We start from the raw sequence: 24967 nt of genomic DNA on the forward strand, positions 1-24967 counted from the left end.
ACTGAAAAAATCTAAACGTTCCCCCTCCCGACCTCCCACCGACGAAAACAATCCCAAAAATCGGAATAAAAAGCCAAAAGCTCAAAGTAACCGAGGAGAAAAAGTATAAACGTAAGACCAGAAGAGAAGCTAAGGGGTTAGTTTGAACGGTTTTTAATCCAATGAAAGAGAGAGAGGATTGTATTTTTTGTGTTTTTCAGTTTTTTTGTACTTTTTTGTGCATTTTCTACATTAAAATTAGCATTCGATGTGATTAACGGCATGTGCTTGGTTAGTTTACTCTTAAAACTTTAGTCAAGTTTCTTATTGTGCAAACAAAGCTGTGACGAGACTGGAAAGAAACATTAGCTAAGATATAATGCTGCATTCGCGTGCAAGTCGGATACCCATATTTACAACGGCCATTCGTGGATAAATGAAGCGAGTACCTCGGACTCTCGGAAATGGCAAAGTATTTAAAAGAGATATGGCATTTTTATGGCGTTTTCTTTTTTTTCTTTAATGACAAAAGGACCAGGATTCACACTGAAAGAAAACTAATGCACAGATCATGATTACGGGTTTTGGAAAGCTAGGGCTGCTCTCGTTCGCCGGTGATCGGCAGAAACCCAGCGGCCGTTGAGCGCCGTCCGGGGCCGCCCAAGAATATGATTATTAAGCTTTCCTCTCGCTCGAGTCACGTTCATGGAAACTACACAACCTGTAGAGCAACCTAGTGCACGTGAAAATAACAAAACACATGATTGGCATCTTCAAAAAAAAAGCTGCTCTTCCATCCTGGTCTAGTTTCAGCATTTTACATGACTTTCATGTCGTTTTTACGTGGTTTTATAATAACAGGATTAAAAGATTTTACTAATCAGAAACGTATCTAAACAGAAAAAACAGGCGGGAAAAAGATCTAGAAGATGAACTATCAGATAAAAGGAATCAAAAGAAGAAAAAAAATAAGAGTTAAATAATTTGTACAATTACACTCCAACATTTGCTTTCTAGACACATGATACATAAGCGTGGGATGATAGTGTTTTGTGTGTTCTCTTACAGGGTGACACAGAATGGTCCGAGAGGGAATGCAATTTATTCATTTGATACCACAGGAAATCTTCTTCATTTTTTTTTTTCTTTTTTTCTTTTTTTAAGCTGGGTGATAAAACAAATTGTGCTCTTCTTGGTGTAGGAAAGGCATTGTTTTCCCTTAGAAGTTTTATTTCTTTTCATGGTGGTGTCAGTCAGTTTTAGAAGGTGTTTTGTTGTTGACGATGCTGTGAAATTTAACATTCTAAAGTTGGAATGGTCTTCCAGTCAACTTTGGAGTTCAAATGATATCTGCGGGGAAAAAAGAAAGAGAAAAAGACAACGATGAAGCAGATATTCATATGACAACCTCATATAATCTTACAATATAAATACGCAAATGTAAATTTAACAGTAGAAAGAAATCTCTATAACTAAAGTTGGTAACACTTTATTTCGATAATCCACTTTAGACATTCTATTAACTATAAGTAACTTTTCAACTACATGTCAACTAACTGTAATTAGAGTATTAGTAGAATAGACTGTCTGCTTAATATCGACTAACACTTTATTTTGTTGGTCCCCCAACAGACATTCAACTGACTTGGCGACTACAAGTAAACTTATTCTCCTAACCCCTAACAGTCTACTATAATATATTAATACTCTAATGAGAGTTAGTTGACATGTGAAAAGTTACTTATAATTAGTAGTACGTCTAAAGTGACTATCAAAATAAAGTTTTTAGATTTATATAATCTTGCATTACAAATATACAATGGTGAAACTAAACTCATTCATTTAGAAATAGCAAAAAACTTTTATTTGTTTAGACAGGGTTCCACACCTTGGTAACTTCACATTCAAGGACCTTTCAAGGACTTTCCAGGTCCAATACCCTCAAATTTAATGACTTACTGTGGGGACACATTTGTTGTGTCCAACAATAAACGTGAACGTCAAGGCAACGTACAACACAAAGTACCCCACGCGGGAAACACGTAAATGTGCGCAACTAACGATAATCAAGCAAAGCTAGTGTGCATAGGCCAGGAAGTGTTGGCGAAATAACACATTAGCGGACCAGAATAATATAATATGGATTTTTTTTTTCTTTTTTTTTTTCAGAAAACTAATCACAAAATAAATTCAAGCACTTTCAGGGACCTGTATCTATGTATGATTATTTTCAAAAACTTTCCAGGGCCTTGAATTTCTTTTTCCTGATTCACAAACTTTCAAGGACCCGTGGGAACTGGAGCCCGACCGATAAAGGATTTTGAAGGCCGATACCGAAATATTTTTTGGTTTAAAAATATGATATTCCGATATATCGGCCGATATTTTTTTACTTCAGAAACGTGCAACAAAACTAACAGATTTCCCTAACATTACTTATTTGTAGTTATTTATGAGTTTTAACTAAAATAATATGATAATGCATTTTAAAAAGTTTCTTTTATTGTCACAACAGAACAGACTGATGATAGTGGCATTAGCTAGCTTTATGGTTAGCTAGTCTATAATGAGCCATAATTTAGCAATGGATAACGTCATACTGCAAATTATAAAACATACATTTTCAACATAACAGGCCAAGGAGAGATGATACGTCTCATTGCTATAACTGTCACGTGCTATTAAAGAAATACTTCAGTCACATTGTCAAAAGTTAAAAGGACAGTCAGTCAACTACGTAACGTAATTATTACTAGCTAATTCCGCTTCACTCTCGGCTTATTTAACAGCAGCCAAACTGGACATGATAGTCACAAATTTTGTCATGCTTATTTGAGTTACGAGAACTAATGGGGATGATCTTTTAATTGTTATTCAAGCAATGTATGTCTCGTGGACAACAGGAACGGTGTAGAGTGCCCTCTGGTGGACAAACTATACAACTTTAACACTCATGACATGGTTCAAACGTGTATCGTATGTTTTTATTTTATTTTTGAAATATTCATTTATCGGGCCATTATAACTGCCGATACCGATAGTTTGGAAAATGCCTAATATCGGCCGATAATATCGGCCTGCCGATATATCGTTCTGGCTCTAGTGGGTACCCTGTCTAGAGCAACTGTACATGGCACCAAATTGGTTTTTCAAATTAAAATGGCAAAAAATGTGTGTATGACATATTGCCCCTCCGATCTTCACCAACGTGTTGCCAAAAATAGCAGGTGGAGCAAGGACACATTTACATGGCGTGTAAAACACAAAGTATCTCTTGTTTGTCATTAGGTTGTGCTGGAAGAGGCTGACTCTTACTGTATTGGACATGTTGTATTGAAAGCACCTTCACGTTCAGTTCCAGATCTTGAGGAAGCTGTCCCAAGACCCTGTAGCCACTGCCATCCCGTCATCGGTTACACCCAGACAGCTTACTCGGTTGTCGTGGCCGGCCAGCACACCTGAAAAAGTCCAAACGTCAGCAAACCATAACGGAGAGGGTGCCACACAGTGATAATGCGCCTCATTTGTATGAAACGGCGATTCAAGTCTCGCCTGTGTGCATGCGTTAAAATAGTCCATTTCAACTCATTTGATGATGTCACATATGAACATTAAGGCTTTCAAATGTGGACCGTATATCAACAGCCGCTTGTCCTGTGCATGTTGGCGTATGCAAAAGAAACAAACCAATGTGGCGTGTAAACAAGCAAGCACTGTACCTATGCAAAACAACACCATTGTGTGAGTGAACGGTGGTTTGTTTGCTTTCAGGGCAGTCACAAGACCACATGCCATTGATAATAACCATTACTAGCATACGTTTGCGGATATTTTTGGCGTGTGCCAATCTCACCAGCGCGGTCGGCCTTGAGGGTGTCCCACACGTTGCAGTTGAAGTCGTCGTAGCCGGCGAGCAACAGGCGGCCGCTCTTTGAGAAGGCCACGGAGGTTATGCCACAGATGATGTTGTCGTGAGAGTAGACCATGAGCTCCTGGTCGGCGCGCAGGTCAAACAGGCGGCAGGTGGCGTCGTCAGAACCGGTGGCGAATGCGTTGCCATTGGGGAAGAACTGCAGGGGCGACGTGAGCTCGCATCAGTATAAAATCACCAAAGAGTACAGCATCAAGCCCTTATCTACTGCTAAGAGCACTCACACAGATGGCGTTGATGTCCGACTCGTGGCCAGTGAAGGTCTGTCTGCACATGCCCTCACGGACGTCCCAGAGTTTAGCAGAGGCATCACAGGCCCCTGACACGAACAGCCTGGTGTCTGGAGCCAGAGACAGGCTCATCACGTCACCGGTGTGACCCGCAAACGTGGTCGTCTGCTGACCGGTTTCTATGTCCCAGAGAGCACTGCAGGACAGATCACAACATTTCCATTCAAGATTCATACTAATTGAGAAATCAAAACGTAGAATCTAACTGCAAAATTGTGCAGATTTGAAACACGTAATAATAAACATAAATGTCAAATAAGAAAGACAAAAATAGACTGATTGAATCTATAACCTAAATGGGCTCAAATGTTTAATTTCACTAATATATATATATATATATATAAAAAATTTTTTGATGTATACATATTAGTGAAATAAAACTAACATTTGAGCTAAAACTAAAAATAAGAAAAACAAAAATAGACTGATTTAACCTATAACCTAAATGGGCTCAAATGTTAGCTTTATTTCACTAATATATATTATATATATATATATATATATATATATATATAAAATTTGGATAATTTTTCTTCTTGAGCACTATAAAATGAGCTCAATGAATAACTTATTTACTTGTCTCCCCATTATGTTATTTCCTACTTCCTGTTGATTTTATAGAAATGACTTTTTTGGAGTAAAAGAACATGCACATTATGATAAATACAAAGCTTAGGTAATGTAAATGAATCATTTCCAATATTTTGATTAAAATGTATAGTAATCTGACTCCTGACTTAATTGTTTAAAAAAAAAGTACAAATATCCCTGTTAATCCAAAAAGCAAGACTCCTGATATGGGCTGCTGGGATACAGTTTCTCACACTCACCAGGTGGTGTCGCCAGAACTTGTAACAATCTGGTTGTCATCAACGAAGCGGCAGCAAGAGAGGTATCCTGTAGATTGGAGGAAGTTTAATGCACATCTCTAACAAACAATTACAAACAAATATTTCACCACAAAATTGAGTAGTAAATAATATTTCACTTAAAAACCTAAGAATATCTGTGAATGAACAAAATGTCATTGTTTGGGGGATGATTTCCATTGCTTTATTACACTGAAATATGAAGAGAACGTGCTGAATTGTCATTATAAAGACAAAGAAAACTGTTTCAATTAAATAAAATGTGAAATACGACCTGGACATAACCGAATATGAGTGCATCATGTAATCTCTAAAGTCGATCATAGATCTCATCTCACAGATTTTATTAATAAGATCTATTTAAAAGTGTGCAAAAAACACCAATGCAGATTCACTACATAATTACAGCTTTGCCAAACATCAAACTTTGTGTACGTTCACAAGAGCCAAGATCGGAGTTTGTGAGTGTGTTTCAGGAGGAAGTCCTCTACCTGTGTGTCCGGCCAGCTCGCGGCTGACGCGTACGTTCCCCTCGCGAGTCTTGAGGCTGTAGATGGAGCAGATGTTGTCTAGGCCTCCACAAGCAACGTAATTCCCTGAAGGAGCGTAGGCACAGGTCATCACCCAGGAGGAGCGCAGAGGAATGGCGTGGACCTGAAAAACAACACATGAATACTCAGGAAGTGACATGGAAGAAGACAGGAAGTAGTAAAAATCTGTAGCAGAAACCATTTCACATAGCTGATCATCAGTGTTTAGATTAGTTCCTGTTAGAGCAAGATCTGCACTATTTAAAGGAGTAGTTCACTTTAAAAAAAAACTTTTGCTGATAATTTACTCACCCCCATGTCATCCAAGATGTCCATGTCTTTCTTTCTTCAGTCGAAAAGAAATTAAGGTTTTTGATGAAAACATTCCAGGATTTTTCTCCATATAATGGACTTTAATGGGAACCAAACGGTTCAAGGTCCAAAAGACAGTTTCAGTGCAAACTGTTCAAAGGGCTTTAAACGATTTCAGACGATGAATAAGGGTCTTATCAAGCTAAACGATCACTAATTTAAAAAAAAAATAACAAAGTTTTATAAGCTCAAATGGTCACCTTGCTCTGTTCTGTGATGAGCGTTTGTGACTCTCCTGTTCAAACTCGTTCATTAAAATGAACAAATCTTTTTTCGTGTCATTTGGTTCATTCAACGAACGAAATAAACGAGTTGACTCTGGAAAAGATTTGTTCATTTTGTTGAACGAGTTTGAACAGGAGAGTCACGATTGTGCATCACAGAACAGAGCAAGGCGACCATTTGAGCTTATAAAACATAAAATTTATTTTATTTTTTTAAATGAGTGATCGTTTCGCTTGATAAGACACTTATTCATCGTCTGGAATCGTTTAAAGCTCTTTGAACAGTTTACAGTTTGTACTGAAACCGTCTTTTGGACCTTGAACCGTTTGGTTCCCACTGAAGTCCATTATATGGAGAAAAATCCTGGAATGTTTTCATCAAAAACTTTAATTTCTTTTCGACTGAAGAAAGAATGACATGGATTTCTTGGATGACATGGGGGTGAGTAAATTATCAGCAAACGTTTTTTTAAAAGTGAACTACTCCTTTAAGGACTAGATTTTTTACAAAACTAAAATGCTTGACGATGCAAAAGCTGTGAAACTCAAAGCAAAAGTCAAAATTGACTTTCCTGAATCTATTGACTTCAAACAGGTGTAGCTCATTTATTTTTTGCATTCCAACAAAATAATTCATCATTTTGAAGGTTTTTAAATAGAGAAAGCACAGGTCTCGCTCTCTCTCTCTCACACACATAAATATATATTTTAAGTAAAAATAAAATGGCGAATATGGCCAATATCCATCTCTAGAAAAGTGGAGCAACACTGAGAAATATCATACCTTATTTGTAGTATAACTGTCCCAAATAATGAGTTTTCCATCCTGGGAGGCACTGACAAGCAGCCTGCACAGAAAACACAAGATGGCAGAGAGTGGGGTTTACATCCTGGGAACATTAAACCCTATAGAGAACGTGAAAGTAAAAATCACAGCTAGCACAACTACAACCATGAGAATTGTCTCCCAGAACAATCTCAAACTATTTCCAGCACAAAAAATTGAACAATTATGGATTTTTCTTGGCTGTATCTATAATAGTAACAACATGCTTAGTCATAACACCTACTTACAACCATGAGTCACCACCTACACAATATACAAGAACATGATTCAATACAGGAGGGATAGCATGCAGTGGCCACCACACGAGCCATGAACCCATCCACCCTCATTGTGAAAGGGAAACCCCTCTGTGTATCACACTCTGATGTACAAGGATGTTTTCAAATAGCTAGCGAAAAAGGTCAGGCTGTCATGCAAATAACGTGACGGAGTTGTTCTGAAATATGCGGTACCTGGAATCGGTGCCCCAGTGCATGGCATAGATTTTAGCCAGATGCCCCCGCAGTGTTCTTCTTGTGCGCATCTGGATTCGGCCAACAGGGTCAATGTTGGCTGTGATCTGAAAATATATGTGCCATGTAAATAAATATCCACATACAAATGGCAGCAATATGGGGATTAATCAGTTTATTTAAATTAGGGTCACTTAACTAAAATAAAACAGTTTCTTTATGCATGGAAGCTCTTACCTGTGATAGTGTGGCATCTGCACAAGCTTTCCTTGCATCCTACAACAAAGAAAATAAGAAAACCAGTTTAGGCGCTGCGGAGTGAGGCATTATTTCACAATAACGTAATAAAAAATTAGGGTTAATGTTTTGTATATAATAACATGAGAGTTATAACAGTGATATAAGCTTTGAGCAAACGGAGTATCCTAATTGTTTGCATTATTGACCCGTTAAGGTTTATTTAATCATTGATTGATTGATTACGGCTAAAAGGTTATAGATCTGAGAGTCTAAAAGAGTCGATTTCAGTCTAAAACTGAAGAGCACAATAGCTGAGGTCCGGTAAACATCTCTGGCTCAGATAATATGTAAAGCGCCTTGATGGAGGAAGTATCGGGTATAAATTCTTCTGGAGCACCGAGAGGAATGAGAACAGTACAGTTACACAGTTACAGTAAATGCTCTTCCTTCAATGTATAAACAACCGTCATCTGTATTTAAATGTCTTTTGGTTATGCAAATATTACTGCGCAACAAGAGACTACCAGGTAATCGGGTGAAAAAAACATCTGATTAAATGATTAGAATTTAAATACGTCTAGTTTTATGTTTTATCTGTGTGATTAATGTGTCAAATTCTTGTCATGGTGGTCCAAAATTACTGACCCCTTTCAGACTGCATTCTAGTCAATGCTCAATTAGAAAAAAAAATATTCTGTTAAAATCAATCAGGCAAAATAATCAGCAGATATCAGTTAGGGGATTAATATTGACCAGGGCCAATCTATTAGTATATATTTAACCGTTTCAAGGTGATTGGGCATTTAGAACTTTTAGTTTAATAACCATTCGTTTAGCTTTACATTATACAGGTATGGTTCAGGGATTAATTAATGAATGAACACATTTATATATCAGAGAGAAAGGTTCTCACTCTAATCTGGTTCTTCAGCTGCTCAGCCTCCTGGCGTAACTGGTCCAGTTCACTCATTTTCCTCTTCTAAAGCTCTTCCTCACTCCTACTGCCGGGACACGTTCTGATCTGCAGCAGACAAAAAAAAAAAAAAGAAGAAGAAGAAAAAAAAAACCACATTTAGGCCAATTCCAATGTTATCCCTTCAATAGACATTTTGAGTCTATCAATTAACACTCAATTGTGCACATTTCTGGTTTTCAAACACGTCCCACTACATAACCATCTGGCCATTAGCATCCGATATCGAAACACCCATATGATTTGACTGATATCACAAGCTAGCTTCATCTATAAGAGGAATAATACATTTACCATGTCATGTAACATTGGTTAATGGATTGTTTATCAATACACAAGGGTGTACATCAAGATTCCATACTGAAAACACCCAAAGAACCATTTCCTCTTGTGGTGAAACGAGTTGTTGGTTCTTAATGAAAAATGCAGAAGTACAAAGAGAACAATGGAAAGAAATGAGCTGTGATTGTCCTTTTATAATGTCAAAAATACCTTAACCTAAACTCTAGCATAAAAAATGATAACATGAAACTGCATTTTACATCCATAATGTGAAAAATTATGAGAAAAAAAAACGGATATTCAATGAGAATGTAGGACAGGATTTTATCCATTGGGAATTGATTGGATGATGAAAACTGGGTGCTACATCCAAGAATGGGGTCATGTGGTTGAAAAAAAAAAAAATGAGGGCTTCATGACAACAGCTGAAAATGAAAGTCGTTTCAAAGGCGGAGCAATTTATAACATTTAAATGTATGATTATGGAGAATAAACATTATGGACACCAGGAAAGAAAATAGGCTCATTTTAATTTCAACTAATAGCACATTTACCTAACTGATGTCCTAACTGACCAATTAAAACTATTGATCATCTATACAAAGTGCTGGTTTCCAGACCGAAACACTCATTCAATTCCTTAATAATAATAATAATAATCCATCACACTTTGAAGCCCTTATAGCCTGTCCGTTTTAATCTTGATTTAGAGCAAACATACTCAACTGACAACAGCCAGCCCTTCTAGGCCAGCTCTCATCCTATTAGCGTTCAAGCCCACAGCCGTGTTTTCAAACCTCTCTCTCCACAGTGTCATTGACATAATCCTGGGACACGCTTGATTCAGCTCCTTCAGGCAAATCCAGTTAAGACACACCGGGGACACTGATCGGAAGAGCAGCACCTATCCTGCTGACCCAAATCCTTCATGCGCTCAGACAAACGGCTGATGAAGGCAGCTGTTTTAATGGCCTATCGGAGTGTACGCACCTAACGCTGGAGAATGATGGGATTAATTTTAGAGGCATGTGAAAAGTATGGAAAGGATCTGCTTGCTGCAAGAGATCCAATGACGGACGACTAACGTTTCAAGTTAATGCAAGTATAAGTGTGGCACGTTCACGATATATGGATACTCCTCAAATATATTGAGGAATATTTGGATGAGCAACCAAGGCCAATTGGGTATGGTCTATTCATGGTGCATATAAAATTGACAGGATTCTTGTTTTGGCCAAATGGATTTGAATGCATTGCCTTTCGGGTCTTTAGCAGACAAATGAATGAACAACTCAAACGGTCCATTGTTCAGCCACTTTTTGCACATCCCAGTAATGTTTCCATGTTCTACAAAATGTTGAATTTATTATTCTAGGCCAACATTATATGACCTACTTCAAATATAGAACAATTTGCAGCTGCACAATATCTTGATTCTTAAGAAGCTGACATCTTTCCCGTTAGCCTGGTCTTAGTTGCCCAAATTGAGCAAGATGAATGCAGGTTCAAGCATGAGTATAGACAGGCCAGATGAACATCAAGGACTAAGAGGAGAAAGGATGAAGAAATAATGACAAACACCCGCTATTCAAGCTGAATGGGTCAGATGAGTACCATCAAGCAATGATAAATACGTCTGAGTGACATAACAGAGAAGCCTTGTTACTCCCAGATGTCTGTGGTCAGGCAATCTAGCACTATAAATTTGGTTGGATCCATTTCCTGTAATTGTCATTGGCCTCTGGTGCATTATGCCAGGTCCTAATTGGGAAATCAATGGTTCCATGTTTGAAACGTGAAAGTTAGCTGTGTGAAAGAGCAAAGCGGATATGCCATTGGAAGCATTTCTTGAGTTTGTCATCCAATGAAAGAAGGCGTTTACCTGGGTGAACAAAAGGCATGCATTGCAAATATAGCTTAAAAAGAAAACTGTTTAAATTCAACAAGTCTAAGGATACAGTACAAGCTTAAAGAACCAAAATATTGAAGTATGTTGAAGACAACAAGCAATTTTACTTCATGCTATGTGCTGAGAAATTCCTTACTCTCCCAATGTGGTAGAGACTTTTAAACTTTCTTAAAGTTATAGGTTAGGCTATACTCTGAATCTTACCTTATGTGGCTTGCACAAGGCTCCTTGTGTTTGACAGCCAGAAAATGTTTCTCTTGGTTAACGTCTTATCCTTTCCTATACACTTGCTTCCTCCCGATTGGCTGACCTCTTAAATGGGCCTGCATCAAGACAATTTGCCTAAGTCCTCTAATCTTGCTGATCAAAATGACATGGATACAAAAGGTAAGTCTCTCACCTCACCTTCAGTTATCTTCTAAAAGCACAACCCAACATGGATACTACCACAGAAGCACCAATATAGTTTGATGGATATAGACAGTGATTTTTATTTTTAGATTACAGTCGACAATGAACAATCTCATAAATGTCTCATTTATTATACATTTATAATTCTGTGGAAAAATAAAGCAGCATATACAGTTTCTACTGCTCGAATATTGGGGGGAAAACACTATTATGGGCTTCCCAATATCAACAGAATCAGGCTAATGCCAACAACCCAACAAAGCAGGGCTGCACGATATTGGAAAAAATTGACATTTGCGATATTTTGTTTCTCTGCAATAAATATTAAGATACACCATATTACTTGAATAATTCAGTATGGAAAGTATTAATCATTCTAGAATGAAAGGTATGATCTTGTAGGTGAGTGCATCTGCATAGAAAATAATCAAATAGCAAGCATAGGAAAAAAAAAACAATTGAACAAAGATACAAATTAAATAAACAGTGAAGTCTAACAGCATTAAGGTAGATAATGAATTAACGGTGCTCCGATTGATCAGGCGCTGATCGTTATTGGCCAATTATAGGCTTAAATAGTTTGATCGGTGGTCTTTATAAAAGGCCAGTAAAGCAGCTAATTTTTCTATGCAGCTAAAAGTACTTCACTAATGCCGAGTTAAGGCTGCGCGATTTTGTGACTTGCCTGTGATTGAGCAATTGTCAGCGAATTCTAAAATCGTGCAAAATCGGCTAAAATCGTGCAAAATCGGTCTGGCAGTTGTACTAGGCGCCTGAAAAGGACAATACATCTGCAACGTCTTTGCGGAGAGCGGAGACATAGTAACAACTGCAACCCTACGGCTGTGCGATTTTAGTCCATTTCTTTTCATTTATAGCGTTGCGCTTTCGTTCTTCCCTAAAAGCCCAAACCTAATGTCCAAATCAGCAAATAAGTGATCATCGTAAAATGCAGTCTACTTTTGCTAAACTGCAGGACGTGCTCTATAATAAAAAGATGATTAAACCTGCACTAAGCCGTGAAAGAGATCCTGTCCCGCAAGCAGATTTCCGTGCACACGCACCGAGACAGTGTGGAACAGAAACAAGCAAAGTGGTCCACGTCTAAACGGTTTAAAACACAGAAGACATGTCAAAATGCCCAGCTTGGTAAGTATTCGCTTAAAGATACCCCAAAAATTAAAATTACCCCCTAATTTGCTCACCCTCAAGCCATCCTAGGTATATAAGAACAATTTCTTCTAGCCAAACACAATCAGAGTTAAAAAAATATAACAGAATATCCTTGCTCTTCCAAGCTTTATCATGGGAGCGAGTAGCACCTGAGATTTTGAAGCCCAAAAAAAAAGCGCATCCATCAATCTTAAAAAGGCCTTTTGAAACAAAATGATATTTTTTGGTTAAAAAAAAAAAAAATCCACATTTATAACTTTATTGACTATAATTACTGGCTTCCGGTAACAGTCGTATGCAAGTCTAGTTCTGGCGGCAGAGCAACCTCTGACCCGACGCATAAAGTAAATTATAGGATCACTTATATTTTTGGGTTAACTAAATTTTTTAATTGAATCGGTTATATCTTACGTAATCAAACAGTTGCATGTGTAACAGTATATTGGACCTGTGCAATCGGTCAAAGTAACAGCAGCCTAATATCTCTGCTGGCATCTGTGTCAATGTTAACCAAACAACTAAAGACAGAATATCACTCACTGATCTTAAGTAGATTTAGTCGCATAAATCTATATTTAATTTCGACAGTGAAGACAATGCAGATCTGTTTTACTTTGAAAGAATGTTTATTTTCATATTTTTTTCAGAGGAATGTTAAGCTCTAAGCCGTTCCTAATCACCTATGAGTGGTTATGGAATATGTTGCTTGCCAATAAATAAAGAGTTGTCAATTCATGATAGTTTTTCATCTGATTTTATTTATACTTCAAATACATTGTTGTTGTTAAAGGTACAATATGTAAGATTTTTGCAATAAAATATCCAAAATTCACTTGCACAGTCTGATATTTCCTGCAGTAGTGTACTTACAATATGCCAAATGTTCCCAAAGATTTTAATTTCAGAGAAATACCCATTTAAAAAAAAAATGGCTCATCCCTGTTCATTGTCGCCTGACAATGACATAATATCCGCGTTATCCCTGGTTTCCACTCGTAGTGCCATATTAACCATGGTGACTGATGTGGACAACTGCGTCGCGTCTAGCGGCACGCTCACGCCGTTGTTGTTTCGTTTAAACATTATGGGCAAGTAGACTTTGGTATAACAGGAGAACTAAAACGAAGATTAAAAAAAGCAAGCGTTTTCGAGAAGCCAAGAGCGCCACATACGCGACTAACTTCGACTTGACAGATACGCTGCTTTTACATGTACTTTATAAGATGGGTGAGCAAATGTACATAAAACTAATCAATATTATATATCTCAACATGATGAAATGCAAGTATACGATTAGTTTATGTTATTCTACCGTTGATCTAGCTTACTGCTAGTCTTTTACAGCCAACAAACTAACACATAAAATACATTATAACTTTCAACACACTCAAATGCTGTTTAGTGTGATAGTGTAGACCAAGTGAAAGCGCTGCATTACCTCCCAAGTTTAATTCGACAAATAAACTGACCACTGCAAGTAGTAATTCTGCACTTGCAGGTATGTTCGGTAGAATGAAATTTCCTTATTCGTTTATATCCGCAGGACACCCGTCTCTCATTAGCAATTGTGCCATGCTTCATACCACAGTCATGTTAAAAAAAACTAGGGGTGTAACAATACAAGTAGGCTAGTCGTACTGAATCGTTCGGTACGAGGCTTTCGGTTCTCCGAACAAATTTTTCCGGCCGACCGTTATTTCAAATGTATGCGCGTCACGTGTGGCAAGCGTGCTCATAATGTAAGAGACGCTGGCGAGACCACAACATTGCCCAAAATCAAATGGCAAATGTAATGAAAGCGGAACGAAACTGAGCTACTCGTTATTGTGTGGTTTACGGACCGTTTATCAGTTTGGACCAATGTAGTGCGAGCCGATCTTAAGCAGCACTGTTACTACACAGCCAAATCCAGTAAAGAACAAATGAAGAGTTCAGATGCAAAAGCCTCTAAGTGCCATTTGAAATTTTCTTCTAGAATGATCATTTTTATCAAGCTTGTATATTTAAGTTCAGTGATTTCACTTAAATGGCAATGATAATTACCTATTAATTGTTATTTAAGTGAAATTACTGAACTTAAATATACAAGTTTGACAAAAATCATCATTAAAGAAGAAAATTTCAAATGGCATTTGGAGGCTTTTGCATCTGAACTCTTCAAATATAAGTAATAACATCGCTGCGCGATCTAGTGAGAAGCATTCACATTTATTAACGGATCAAACAGCACTGACGTGGAAACAAACATTGTGCCATGAATGAACTATTCAGTGTCCACAGATCAGCAACATTCACCATGGATTTACTGTAGTAACACTACTAACTGTAACAATTGAGTATAGTAAAGAATAGTAGGCTATGCTTTCAAGTAACATTACATCGGTTTTATTTTTACATTATGAACACAACTGCTGGCAATTTAACTAGGGATGTCCCGATCCGATCCACGGCATCGGTATCGCGCCGATACCGGCCCAGAACGCTAGATCGGAGATCGGAGGGGAGAAAAAAATATGAGCGATATCCAGTTTAGCGGCGCAGCCTGTCACGTGATGATTGTTGTGTTTAAGCACACGCGCGCAGAGAATCACTCTCGCTTTTGCGCACGGATTCTAATGTAATCGGATGATTCCACCCACAAAAGCTGCATTTCAGTCTTTTCAGAAATTCATTGGCTATCAGAAAATAGCGTCATTTCATTCTCTATTGCAACTGGATAGATAAACTGTCACTCAAAGAGAGAGCGAAACTGGCGCGCGTAAAGTTTGAAGCGAAATTTACGCGCGTGACGCGCGTCAGAATCAAAATCCGTTGCCGGTCATTGTTTTTATGTCGACCGAGCATTCATCAAGAGAGTTACCGCTCTGTATTTACTCTGGATAGCAGAACAGCGGCGTGGGGATCATCGTCGCCGTATATTTGTGTCCACCGGACCCTTCGGAGCCGAACCGTTTGGCGAGTTTCACCATTTGCTCGCTCCAGGAGCTGCGCTGGATGACGGCCGCTGTCAGCGGTACTTCCGCCTGTCACGCGCCCAGTTTGATGACCTGTTGTCCCGCATCTGAGCGAGGATCACCCTCGCCCGGCCCCTCATCCATCTAATCTAGCTGTCATTTATTTTTGTTTTGATAATAAATAGAGCCAGCCTTCAAAAGTTATTAACCTGTCCTGTGATTTTTTTCTCTCTCTCACGTCCAGACACGAATTTATGCACATATGTTGATATATATATAGCGCGCTATGTATGTTATGCGTGCAGTATGTCTCGCTCTAGATTCCGGGAGATTTGAACTAATTTGCGGGCATCAGGGAGACGCCATCAATATGCGGGAGACTCCCGGAACTTCCGGGAGACTTGGGATGTCTGTCTTTACAACATAATACTATTTCTAGATATGGAATGAATAACATTCAATACAAAATGAACATGTCTCCATATAGAAATAATGTTTTAAGTGATGAAACATTTGCTTTGTTGTGCATAATCCCACCATGCATTTAGTCATATTAACAAAATAATTTATTGAAGCATCCAGACACTTCACCACGTGAGCAAGCAGCTAGGCTCCTGATTGGTTAACGCGGCGCGTCAAACGCGTGAATGCACAACGCTCAATTCGCGCCATTCGCGCCAACTTGACGCGCGAATGAGGCGTATTCGCGTCTTCCGCGCCGCGCTCCACGCCTCATTCGCGCCGCAGGAATTTTTCTTGCATTGACTTAACATTGAAATCATTCGCGCCTGACGCCCTATTCGCGTCCGGTGTGAACGTAGCATTAGTGCGTCGTAGTTGTGATAGCACTGTCGGCTAACGCGAAATGCTACTATTTACATTCCATGGATGTTTATTCATATATACAATTGTTTTGGACTAAAAACTTCTTCAAATTGGATTGTATGGACGCTTTACAGTGAAACCAAACCATTTTTGTTGGAATGTGGACTAACAGATGGCTATTTGGTGAGTTTCTTCCAGTTTGTGTTGGTTTGTTTTGGCTGTTGGTGGTCTGACAAAGAGACAGATTGTGCCCGCTGTGTTGATTGTATCTTAAAGTGGTTTACGTCGTTCGAATCACGAGTTTCTCAGCTTTCCAAAGATATGTATTATGTTTACTTTTGTGTTTGTTTTGTTTTGTCTTTCACAAAGTTAAACCTATAAACCACCCTGTGGGCCGTATACGGCACGTCGGACCACGAAAAAAAAAATATCGGACTAATATCGGTATCGGCAAAAGCCAAAGGTGCGGCATCGGTATCGGTATCGGAAGTGAAAAAGTGGTATCGGGACATCCCTAAATTTAACAAATGCTAATCTGAACTAAAAATAAACCTTTGATTATAACTATACAATATTACAGAGGAGGATGTATATCAGAGGAGACGTACACTAAGTTACGACACGTGTCCGAACACAACGCTAAACAGGCAGGTCTAGGTGTTGTCTTTTGTGACGTTTGAATTCTCTGCTGTAATGCGATCTCTGACATGCGTAATACAGCACAGTGATTGGTTTTAAAGAGTTCATTCTCATGGACGCTCAGAACCGGACGACGTACAATTGTTCTCTCCAGCCCCGGCAGCCAATCACACACTCCGAATCAGCGCTTCTACCTCATACTCCACGATGTTGCTTTGACTTTGCTCTTCAACCCGGAAAACTTAATTGTTCGGGGGGAAAAACCCCACACAAAAATAACCAATTTCCACATATTTAGAGTACTTTTAGAGTTTTCAGTGATGTGCAGCTTGTATACGTCCGTACATCCTTGATTAATCAGATATTTATACACAAACAAAAAAAATTACAACTTATGTTTGGCACAAATGCACAAGTGAACTTATAGTCATGAATGTTGTGGCTGCGCCAAAGCCAAATAATTCACAACGATTTGTATTCATAATTTTTATTACAATAGTGTTCTAATTATAATGTTATGTAATATGGCAGTCCCAGTATAGAACGTTGTGCATGCTATTTGAGCGGCATGCGATGAAGCTGAAGATGATCACCGATGCGTTTTATAAACGTATCCTCTATGAGATAAATCAGATACATGTACACAAAATAAACCTAACTTACAACTGCACAAAATAAAAAGCTAGAAAATGCACAAGCGAACTTACACCGTGTCCTAACTACATGCGACAAAATAAAATTCCAGCGACAGCAAGTGTGTCTGTCCACAATATACATGACGCGACTGTGAGACGCCACACTCAAAAATCACAGCCATTCAGAACAGCGTGTGGGTGAAAGCGCACTGCTGGCCCGCACTCGCATTGGAAATGGGTAAGGACATAATCAAATCAAGAAATAACATTATTAAAAATCAAAACATTAACAAAATATACTCATTGACTAATTTTGTTATGAAACCGTTGTATGTTTGCATAGAATTCATTTTGAACGCTATATTACATGCTTTCAAAATTTGAGGTAAATTATCCATTATCACTTGTGGCACAGTGACCTATTTTTAACTAAAAATAAATAATGCATGATCATAACCAGTGTAATTTCTTCATTCTGCCAGCCGCGAGGTCGCAGAAATAGGAACCGTTTCTAAATTAGAAACTTTGCGTGTCGCCGTCGCGTCTGGTTAGGACAAAAACTCTGATTAACATGGAAAAGATACCTTTTATCGCATGTCGCGGCGTCACGTGTAGTTAGGACACGGTGTTAATAGTTACGACTAGAGGTCGACCAATAGTGGATTTTACAGATACCGATATTTAGGTTTGACCATGCATACCGATAACCAATTATTCAACCGATATTTTTTTAATGGATAATGGATTAAAAACAAACTCCACACTCCAAGCAAAACAGTGCTAAACTGAAATGTGCTAAATTAAATAAATATATAAAAATGAATATATTAAAATGAGAACTTCTACAGTAGGGCTGGGGTAAACGATTATTAACTAAACGATTAGTTGGGCGACTATTTTATCGGTTAGTCGACTAATATAAAGAATATTTTTCTGCTGCTCGATCTCAAATAAATACTAGCTTTGTTTACTGTGTGTGATTCATTTAATGGAAAGCACATTCACTTCTAGTTGTCTTCATCCTCCATGAAAATGCAAAAAATAAAAAGAAGTGTCGATGCAAAAAATATGACGTTGACGTAATTTTGACGTCGAAGCGCCGACAGGCCGCTACAGCACTATTCTACAAAACGAACAATACAGAAAATAATTTAAACATTAAAATATTACAGGTCAAATGTGTTTTTTTTAGCTATAATCTAGAAATATTTGTAAACTTCATTGGTAACACTTTGCAAGTCCAATTTGTTAACAAGGATGTAATACAGCTTTCATGAACTAGCATTATCCAATATACAACATATGGTTTTACTGCATGCATTATTATTTGAGCAATACAATTGTACCTTGATCGTTCATGTTAGTTTATAGTATATTATGGTAATAACGGATAAAATTAAAATGTATTACTAAATGTTGAAGTTAACAAACAGTGAATAATACCTCTACACCACTTATTAACCTTAGTTAATCCTAAAAATGGAATCTTATTGTAAAGTGTTACCATTTCATATAATTCCAAAGAGTTATGCTTAAAGATGGTCATATTTAAATAACTGCAAAGACCATAGCTTTAAAATTACATAAATATAAATGTAGACCTATATAACATGTATAGACGAATCCGACTCATCTTGTCTTGAAATTATGCAATCTAATTCAAATAAAAAACAACTGCTCATGCTACATGTGTGTAGCATCTTTGTTTGAAACGTGGTTAAAATGCTTGATTCTAATTTCAAATGGCTACAATGTTGTTGTTTTTTTTGGCCAACAACTAAATTAGCTTAAAGAAAGAAAAATTGGCCAATTTGCTTGTAAAAAATCTGAATTGTGATCGGTGCATCACTTAAGTTTCCATTTAAAGCGTGGTGTTTTTAAATGAAATAAATCTTTTATTAATCTTTTAAATTGTAGTTGTGGTGTTCCTTAATTTTTAGTGGGTGCCCCATAACATTTGGGAGTAGGGAGCAACACTGCTAAAAAGCAGTTCAGTTTTCATTATAAATTTTCGAAGTGATTCCAATCATATTTCACACAATTCAAACCCATTATAGCAAACCGTGAGCAACTGAAGTGTCTCTGAAGCTTAAGAAAATAATGCATTATTTATCGAAAATAAAATTCTTATAGGGCCGATAATGTTAACATTAAAAACGAACGTTTATCGGAGAATACCGATATGGCGGCAGATATATCATGCATCCCTATATCAGAACAATGCAAATCTAAAAAAAGAAAGAAAAGATTGATAATTGTTCATCTACCGGTACTTAATTAAAAACAGGAGAGGAAAAAAAACTGCTAAAAATAACTGCTAAAACTTTAACTGCTAAAAATAAACTCAGATATTAACAGCTGCCCTAATCAGAGTAATGCTGAGCACTTTTCAGTAAAACAAAATGAACAGTTTATGACAATAACTGTTATTTTAATTGAAAACAAAATATGGGATAAATAAGCCCAGATATTATAGCCTTACAGTACCAGCTTAAATCATGTCTGATAATAATAATAATAAAAAAAAAGATTTTACATTATACCATCTGATAATGTTATGGTCAAACACATTCAACCTTACACATTGAACCCTGCTCATGATGTAGTTCAGTGTTGTAACTTTTCCTTTTACTGTCTGCTAAAATGAAACTTCATTATACATAATTACTCAATATGCTGTGCCAAAGGCTAGAGTATAAGATAGCACAAAGCAAAGTCAAATGGTTGAATGCAGTATGGCATCAACATATGTGCAAGCAGAGCTCAATCTCACCCTCTCAACAAACACTTGATCAGAGTCAGCTGACTGCAGGACAAAAAGAGAGCTGTAAGAAATGGCCTAAAGGTGCCACAGACTACGTATTCTCAGGTCACTTTAGGGCAACTCTTTATTAGATACTTTTAGAAAACATTTACTTGACCAAATCCTTGTAAATGATCTGAACAACACACTAAAAATGTTTCCTTGATAACACACACCGCCCCGATCTCCAAACAGGACTTTATTCCATCAACATAAATTACTCCAAATGTTGAGGATTTTGCAGCATATTAGGCATTAACAGAAGAAAAATAAAATGCATATCGCTAAAGCTGGATCATAGAAAAGACAGTAACCAGCACTATCACTATCCAAGCCTGTAATCCTAAAAGCTAAAATCCACCTACAGTAAATCTGTAATCCCTCTCAGCATCACTCATGGAAAAAACAGCTGTCCAGAGCTGGGATTGCAGTCGAAAATTTTATGTTACTGTTACAGAAGAGTTTGCACTCTGAATTCAACATTTTACACTACTTTTAATACTTATCTTAATGACTTCTACATAGTGTTCATGTAAAAAAAAAAAAAACAAGGTTCAGCTTTTAGAAACCTTCACTGCTTCAAACCATGATGAATTAGGAGATACAAATACAGTCACCTAAATAACTGAACAGATATCATCTGAATAACTGAGCTGAACAAATGGGAGTCAACATGAATAAAAAAAGATACTCAGAAACTCCATTATCTGAACAGAAATCAATTTTACCATCACACCCATCCACTTATCAGCTTCTAAGGCGTCCAATGGGAATCAAACTGATGCTTTTAGTTACCCACAAATGCAAAAAAAAAAAAAAAAAAAAAAAATCAATGTTAGTGTATATTCAATGCAAAATCGTCAAGCAAACAATGCAGCTAATGCATAAGACATTCCCAACATGCAAATGCATGTGGATTACAAAACAATGCGTTAGTAAATACAACAGCTATATAAAAATTAACAATGAATAAAATATATGAAACATTCAATGAATATCAACTTCAATGGAAGTACAAAATACCTGGTTTTGGCACATATAAAATCAATATTTGCAGTGGAGCACCTTACATTTATAAAGCATTTAAAATAGCATTCCCTAAACTCAACATGCTATTGTGAGCAAGAGATCACAGAAACCTCTACTAACAAAACACCAACATAAGAGCAGAGCATTTAAAAGCACAAGTTGAAATCAAAAACGCGTCTACGATTACGTCACAGAGAGAGTACTCGAAATACTATTCGATATGCGATTATTTCACAATTAATTAGCTATAAAATGACGGATATGGAGCGCGTAAAGAGATATTAATAACAAAATTGACCAACATTGCATTGAAATATTTTCCAAGGCTCGTTTGGAAAACAAACTGATGTGTTTATTAAAGCGGAACGTTGCATTTCCTCGACGTTTGAGCGGGTTAAATCACCAGCATGCTGAAATGAGTGCGGAGAGGAAAGCCGGAGAAAGAGAGAGGCTACGGACGCCATCTTGTTCTTGGGCCCCACATTGAAGAATTCATTGATTCCGTTTATTTATTCATGAACGGTGTTCCTTTATCTAAATGCCAGCCGAACAGAAAGGCAAACTCGATCGGTAGGGGGAAAAGGAGGGGGCGAAACATATTTATCCCGTAGCCTATATTTCCCCGACCAATCCCTTAATAGTGACCTCAATACTGAGCTGCTCGCCCGTTCTTAAAATATTCCAGCAGCGATAATAAAGGCCATCAAGCTCCATTCATTCCGCCTATCTGAAGAGGTGCAGTGCTTTTTGGTGCATTACTGTGATAAATGTTGGCCGGATCGCGGGAGAAAACACATTTAACATCCCTGTATCATCAGCAAAAGCAGTTTAGGGAGGATCGTAGTGGAGCATCACTGAGATGTCGGGCAAGGGAGTCAGTGCACCTATGCAACGTTACCTGAACAGCAAGGCCTTTTAAAGAGAGCCTTGGAGATAGATAATGGAATCCAATTAGGTTGTTTTAAAGAGTAGTTAAAACACTTAAGTTAATGCAATAAAGACTAACACGTTCACGGCAAGTCGCTTAAATGCACACTGGATTTCAGGTTAAGCCATTTGGACACATTATAAATCCATTGGCACGTAAATACATATAGAAAGACCGCACAGTAGAATAGCTTATGATACTTAGCCAGCTGGTGCAGATACTACTACATAATCGGGTGAACAAATAAATGACTAATCCTTATTTACCGACTGCAATTCGATCAATATTCACATTCAGCGCACGGCAATGTGTTAACCAGCATTCGGCGAACAAAAAAATGCTCGATTCTGTAACAGAGGAAGGCCTAGCTGGGGATATTTTACCAGCAGAAGCTCCAGTAATTAGCCAGTTAGCATATAGACCAACCTCTCAACCAAAACCCTAACCACTCTATATCAAAACCAACTTTTATTACCTTTAAAACATCCCTAATCACCACACGACGGAATTCCCTCAATCCTCGACGGTTTGATTTCTGAGGTAACGCCGTTTTTAAGTGCTAGCAAGCTGACTCGCGCAAAACGGCCTCAAGTGAAGTCACCCGACTTCATTCACACTGCAATGAAGGAACGAGCGATTAAACCCTCCAAAAAGTCTAAACACTGAAATATAAGCGCACATAACCGATTACAATAACTGCTTTTGCCCATTTGCCTAGCATTGTTGTGTATGTAAATCTGTCGGCTAGCCGCTACCTGCGCCTCACCCCACCCCCCCTTCATTCTCTATGGTGACCAGCATTTTATCCAACAAATTTATCCGTTTTAAACCAAATAACATGTTCCACACACTTAAAATAAGCATATAGTGTTCCATACCTGTTCTCAGTCGTAAATGGCCTTTGTTTATATGGCATTGACCGAAATAAACGATGGTGTGGCTGTCAAATCCACGCATCAACGAACAAGACGAGCTAGCTCGCTAACTAGCAGTGGGAGAAGTACCGAATCCACTTCCACAGCGACAAAACTCGCTCCAGCGGGCGGGGGATGAGCCTGTTTGAGGGGGATCTCAACTGCGATGAAAAATTGCAGTCATAAATGTCCGATTGGAGACTTCTGTCAAAGAATAAGTCCGTCGGTGGCCACTTCCCGTTGCCTTCCTTGAAGGAGCACTTCTCTCCAGTTGAGTTCACCTCTCATCCGGCCATCAGACGGAGATGGGCGCGGTAACCCTGCAGTCTGCCCTGGGAAACCCCACGCCGCAGCGAGCGAGCGACGCTCTTGCGCAGGAATGGAATTGACTAACATTTCCAAGACAATTTAGAAACATTTGTACACACACATGTACATTTTGGGGGATAACCGTGTTTTTGATTTTATTTACATTGACTTTTTGTCATTTTACAAATTCAACATGCTAGCAGGACGCTAAATTGACGCTCTCTTTATTTATCGCCTTCTTTCAAATCGCATATTTTAGTAATCATGTAAATTGAGTATCATTCGTATAGAAGCTTGTTTTCCGCGACATAATTCAAAATGAAAAGCCCAATTGCGACTTTTTATCCCACAATTTTGACTTTTAATCACAGAATTGCTACGGATAAACTCACAATTGGTAAAAATGTAGAATTGCGAGAAATAAGGTCAGAAGTGCGAGATATAGCTAATGTCAGATATAAACTGGCAATTGTAAGAAAAAATGTTAGCCTATTTGCAACTATAAAGAACCAATTACGAGAAAAATGTCAGAATTGCGAGATGTAAACTTGCAATTGTGAGATAAAAAGTCGCAATTATCTTTTAAAATGTTTTATTCTGTGGCAGAGACAAGCTTATACCTCCCAGTAGGCTACGCTGAATTTTTTTAGCAATCCTGTTTCATATTACAAAATTAATTTTAATGACTTTATAATCAAAACATTTTCTAATCTTGACAAAACACATAGCCTATCATCATGTTACATATTTTATGATAGAAGTGATAATTGGACAGAAATTGATTAATTTGTTACAGGAGAATTCAGTTGAATGTGTTTGACACCCGGTGGCTATTTTTTGTTATAGCGCCTAAACAAAAAGGGGGTGCATTTAAGGGGTTAAATGACACTTGAGCAAGAAGACTAGGGCTGGTTGTTACACTTTCTTTCTCCTGGCAATATTTCTCTGTCTGTGCTTATTTTAGGAAGACTTTTTCACTATTGACACAGCTTAAAGACACGACTAGGAAGTTGAAAATTTCCACCATTGTTAAGCAAAAAAAATAAGTTATGTTTTAAAGGAGTAGTTCACTTGAACAAAAACACCCCCATTTCATTCAAGAAGTCCATGTCTTTGTTTCTTCTGTCGAAAAGAAATTAAAGTTTTTTTTATGAAAACATTCCAGGACTTTTCTCCATATAATGCACTTTACTGGTAACCAAACGGTTCAAGGTCCAAAAGACAGTTTCAGTGCATACTGCAAACTGTTCAAAGGGCTTTAAATGATTCCCGAGTCAATTTGTTCATTTCGTTCGCTGAATGAACCAAATGACACGAAAAAAGATTTGTTCATTTTAATGAACGAGTTCAAATAGGAGAGTCATGAATGCGCATCACAGAACAGAGCAAGGAGATCATTTGAGCTTATAAAATGTAAACTTTCGCTAAACGTTTCGCTTGATAAGACCC

The 24967-nt window shown here is 37.8% G+C and overlaps 1 protein-coding gene across 2 annotated transcripts; it reads right to left on the minus strand.

Annotated features, from left to right (window-relative positions):
• Positions 1-1141: 1141 nt before the first annotated feature.
• gnb1b (guanine nucleotide binding protein (G protein), beta polypeptide 1b) lies at positions 1142-23545 on the minus strand. 2 transcript variants are annotated; one of them, XM_039692356.2, is made up of 11 exons: positions 23174-23545; positions 8648-8755; positions 7732-7770; positions 7495-7601; positions 6980-7043; positions 5561-5723; positions 5031-5097; positions 4135-4336; positions 3833-4049; positions 3323-3437; positions 1142-1329 (listed from the first exon to the last, which is right to left on the minus strand). In XM_039692356.2, the coding sequence occupies exons 2-10, from the start codon at positions 8702-8704 to the stop codon at positions 3331-3333; spliced, it is 1023 nt and encodes a 340-aa protein (XP_039548290.1). In that variant the 5' UTR covers positions 8705-8755; positions 23174-23545; the 3' UTR covers positions 1142-1329; positions 3323-3330. The 2 variants fall into 2 exon arrangements, with proteins under 2 accessions (XP_039548290.1, XP_039548288.1); XM_039692354.2 differs by having other exon boundaries at positions 3295-3437.
• Between the last annotated feature and the right edge of the window lie 1422 nt (positions 23546-24967).

Source organism: Pimephales promelas, chromosome 8, assembly GCF_988280905.1.
Source record: "Pimephales promelas chromosome 8, fPimPro1.hap1.1, whole genome shotgun sequence".
NCBI classification, from domain to species: domain Eukaryota; kingdom Metazoa; phylum Chordata; class Actinopteri; order Cypriniformes; family Leuciscidae; genus Pimephales; species Pimephales promelas.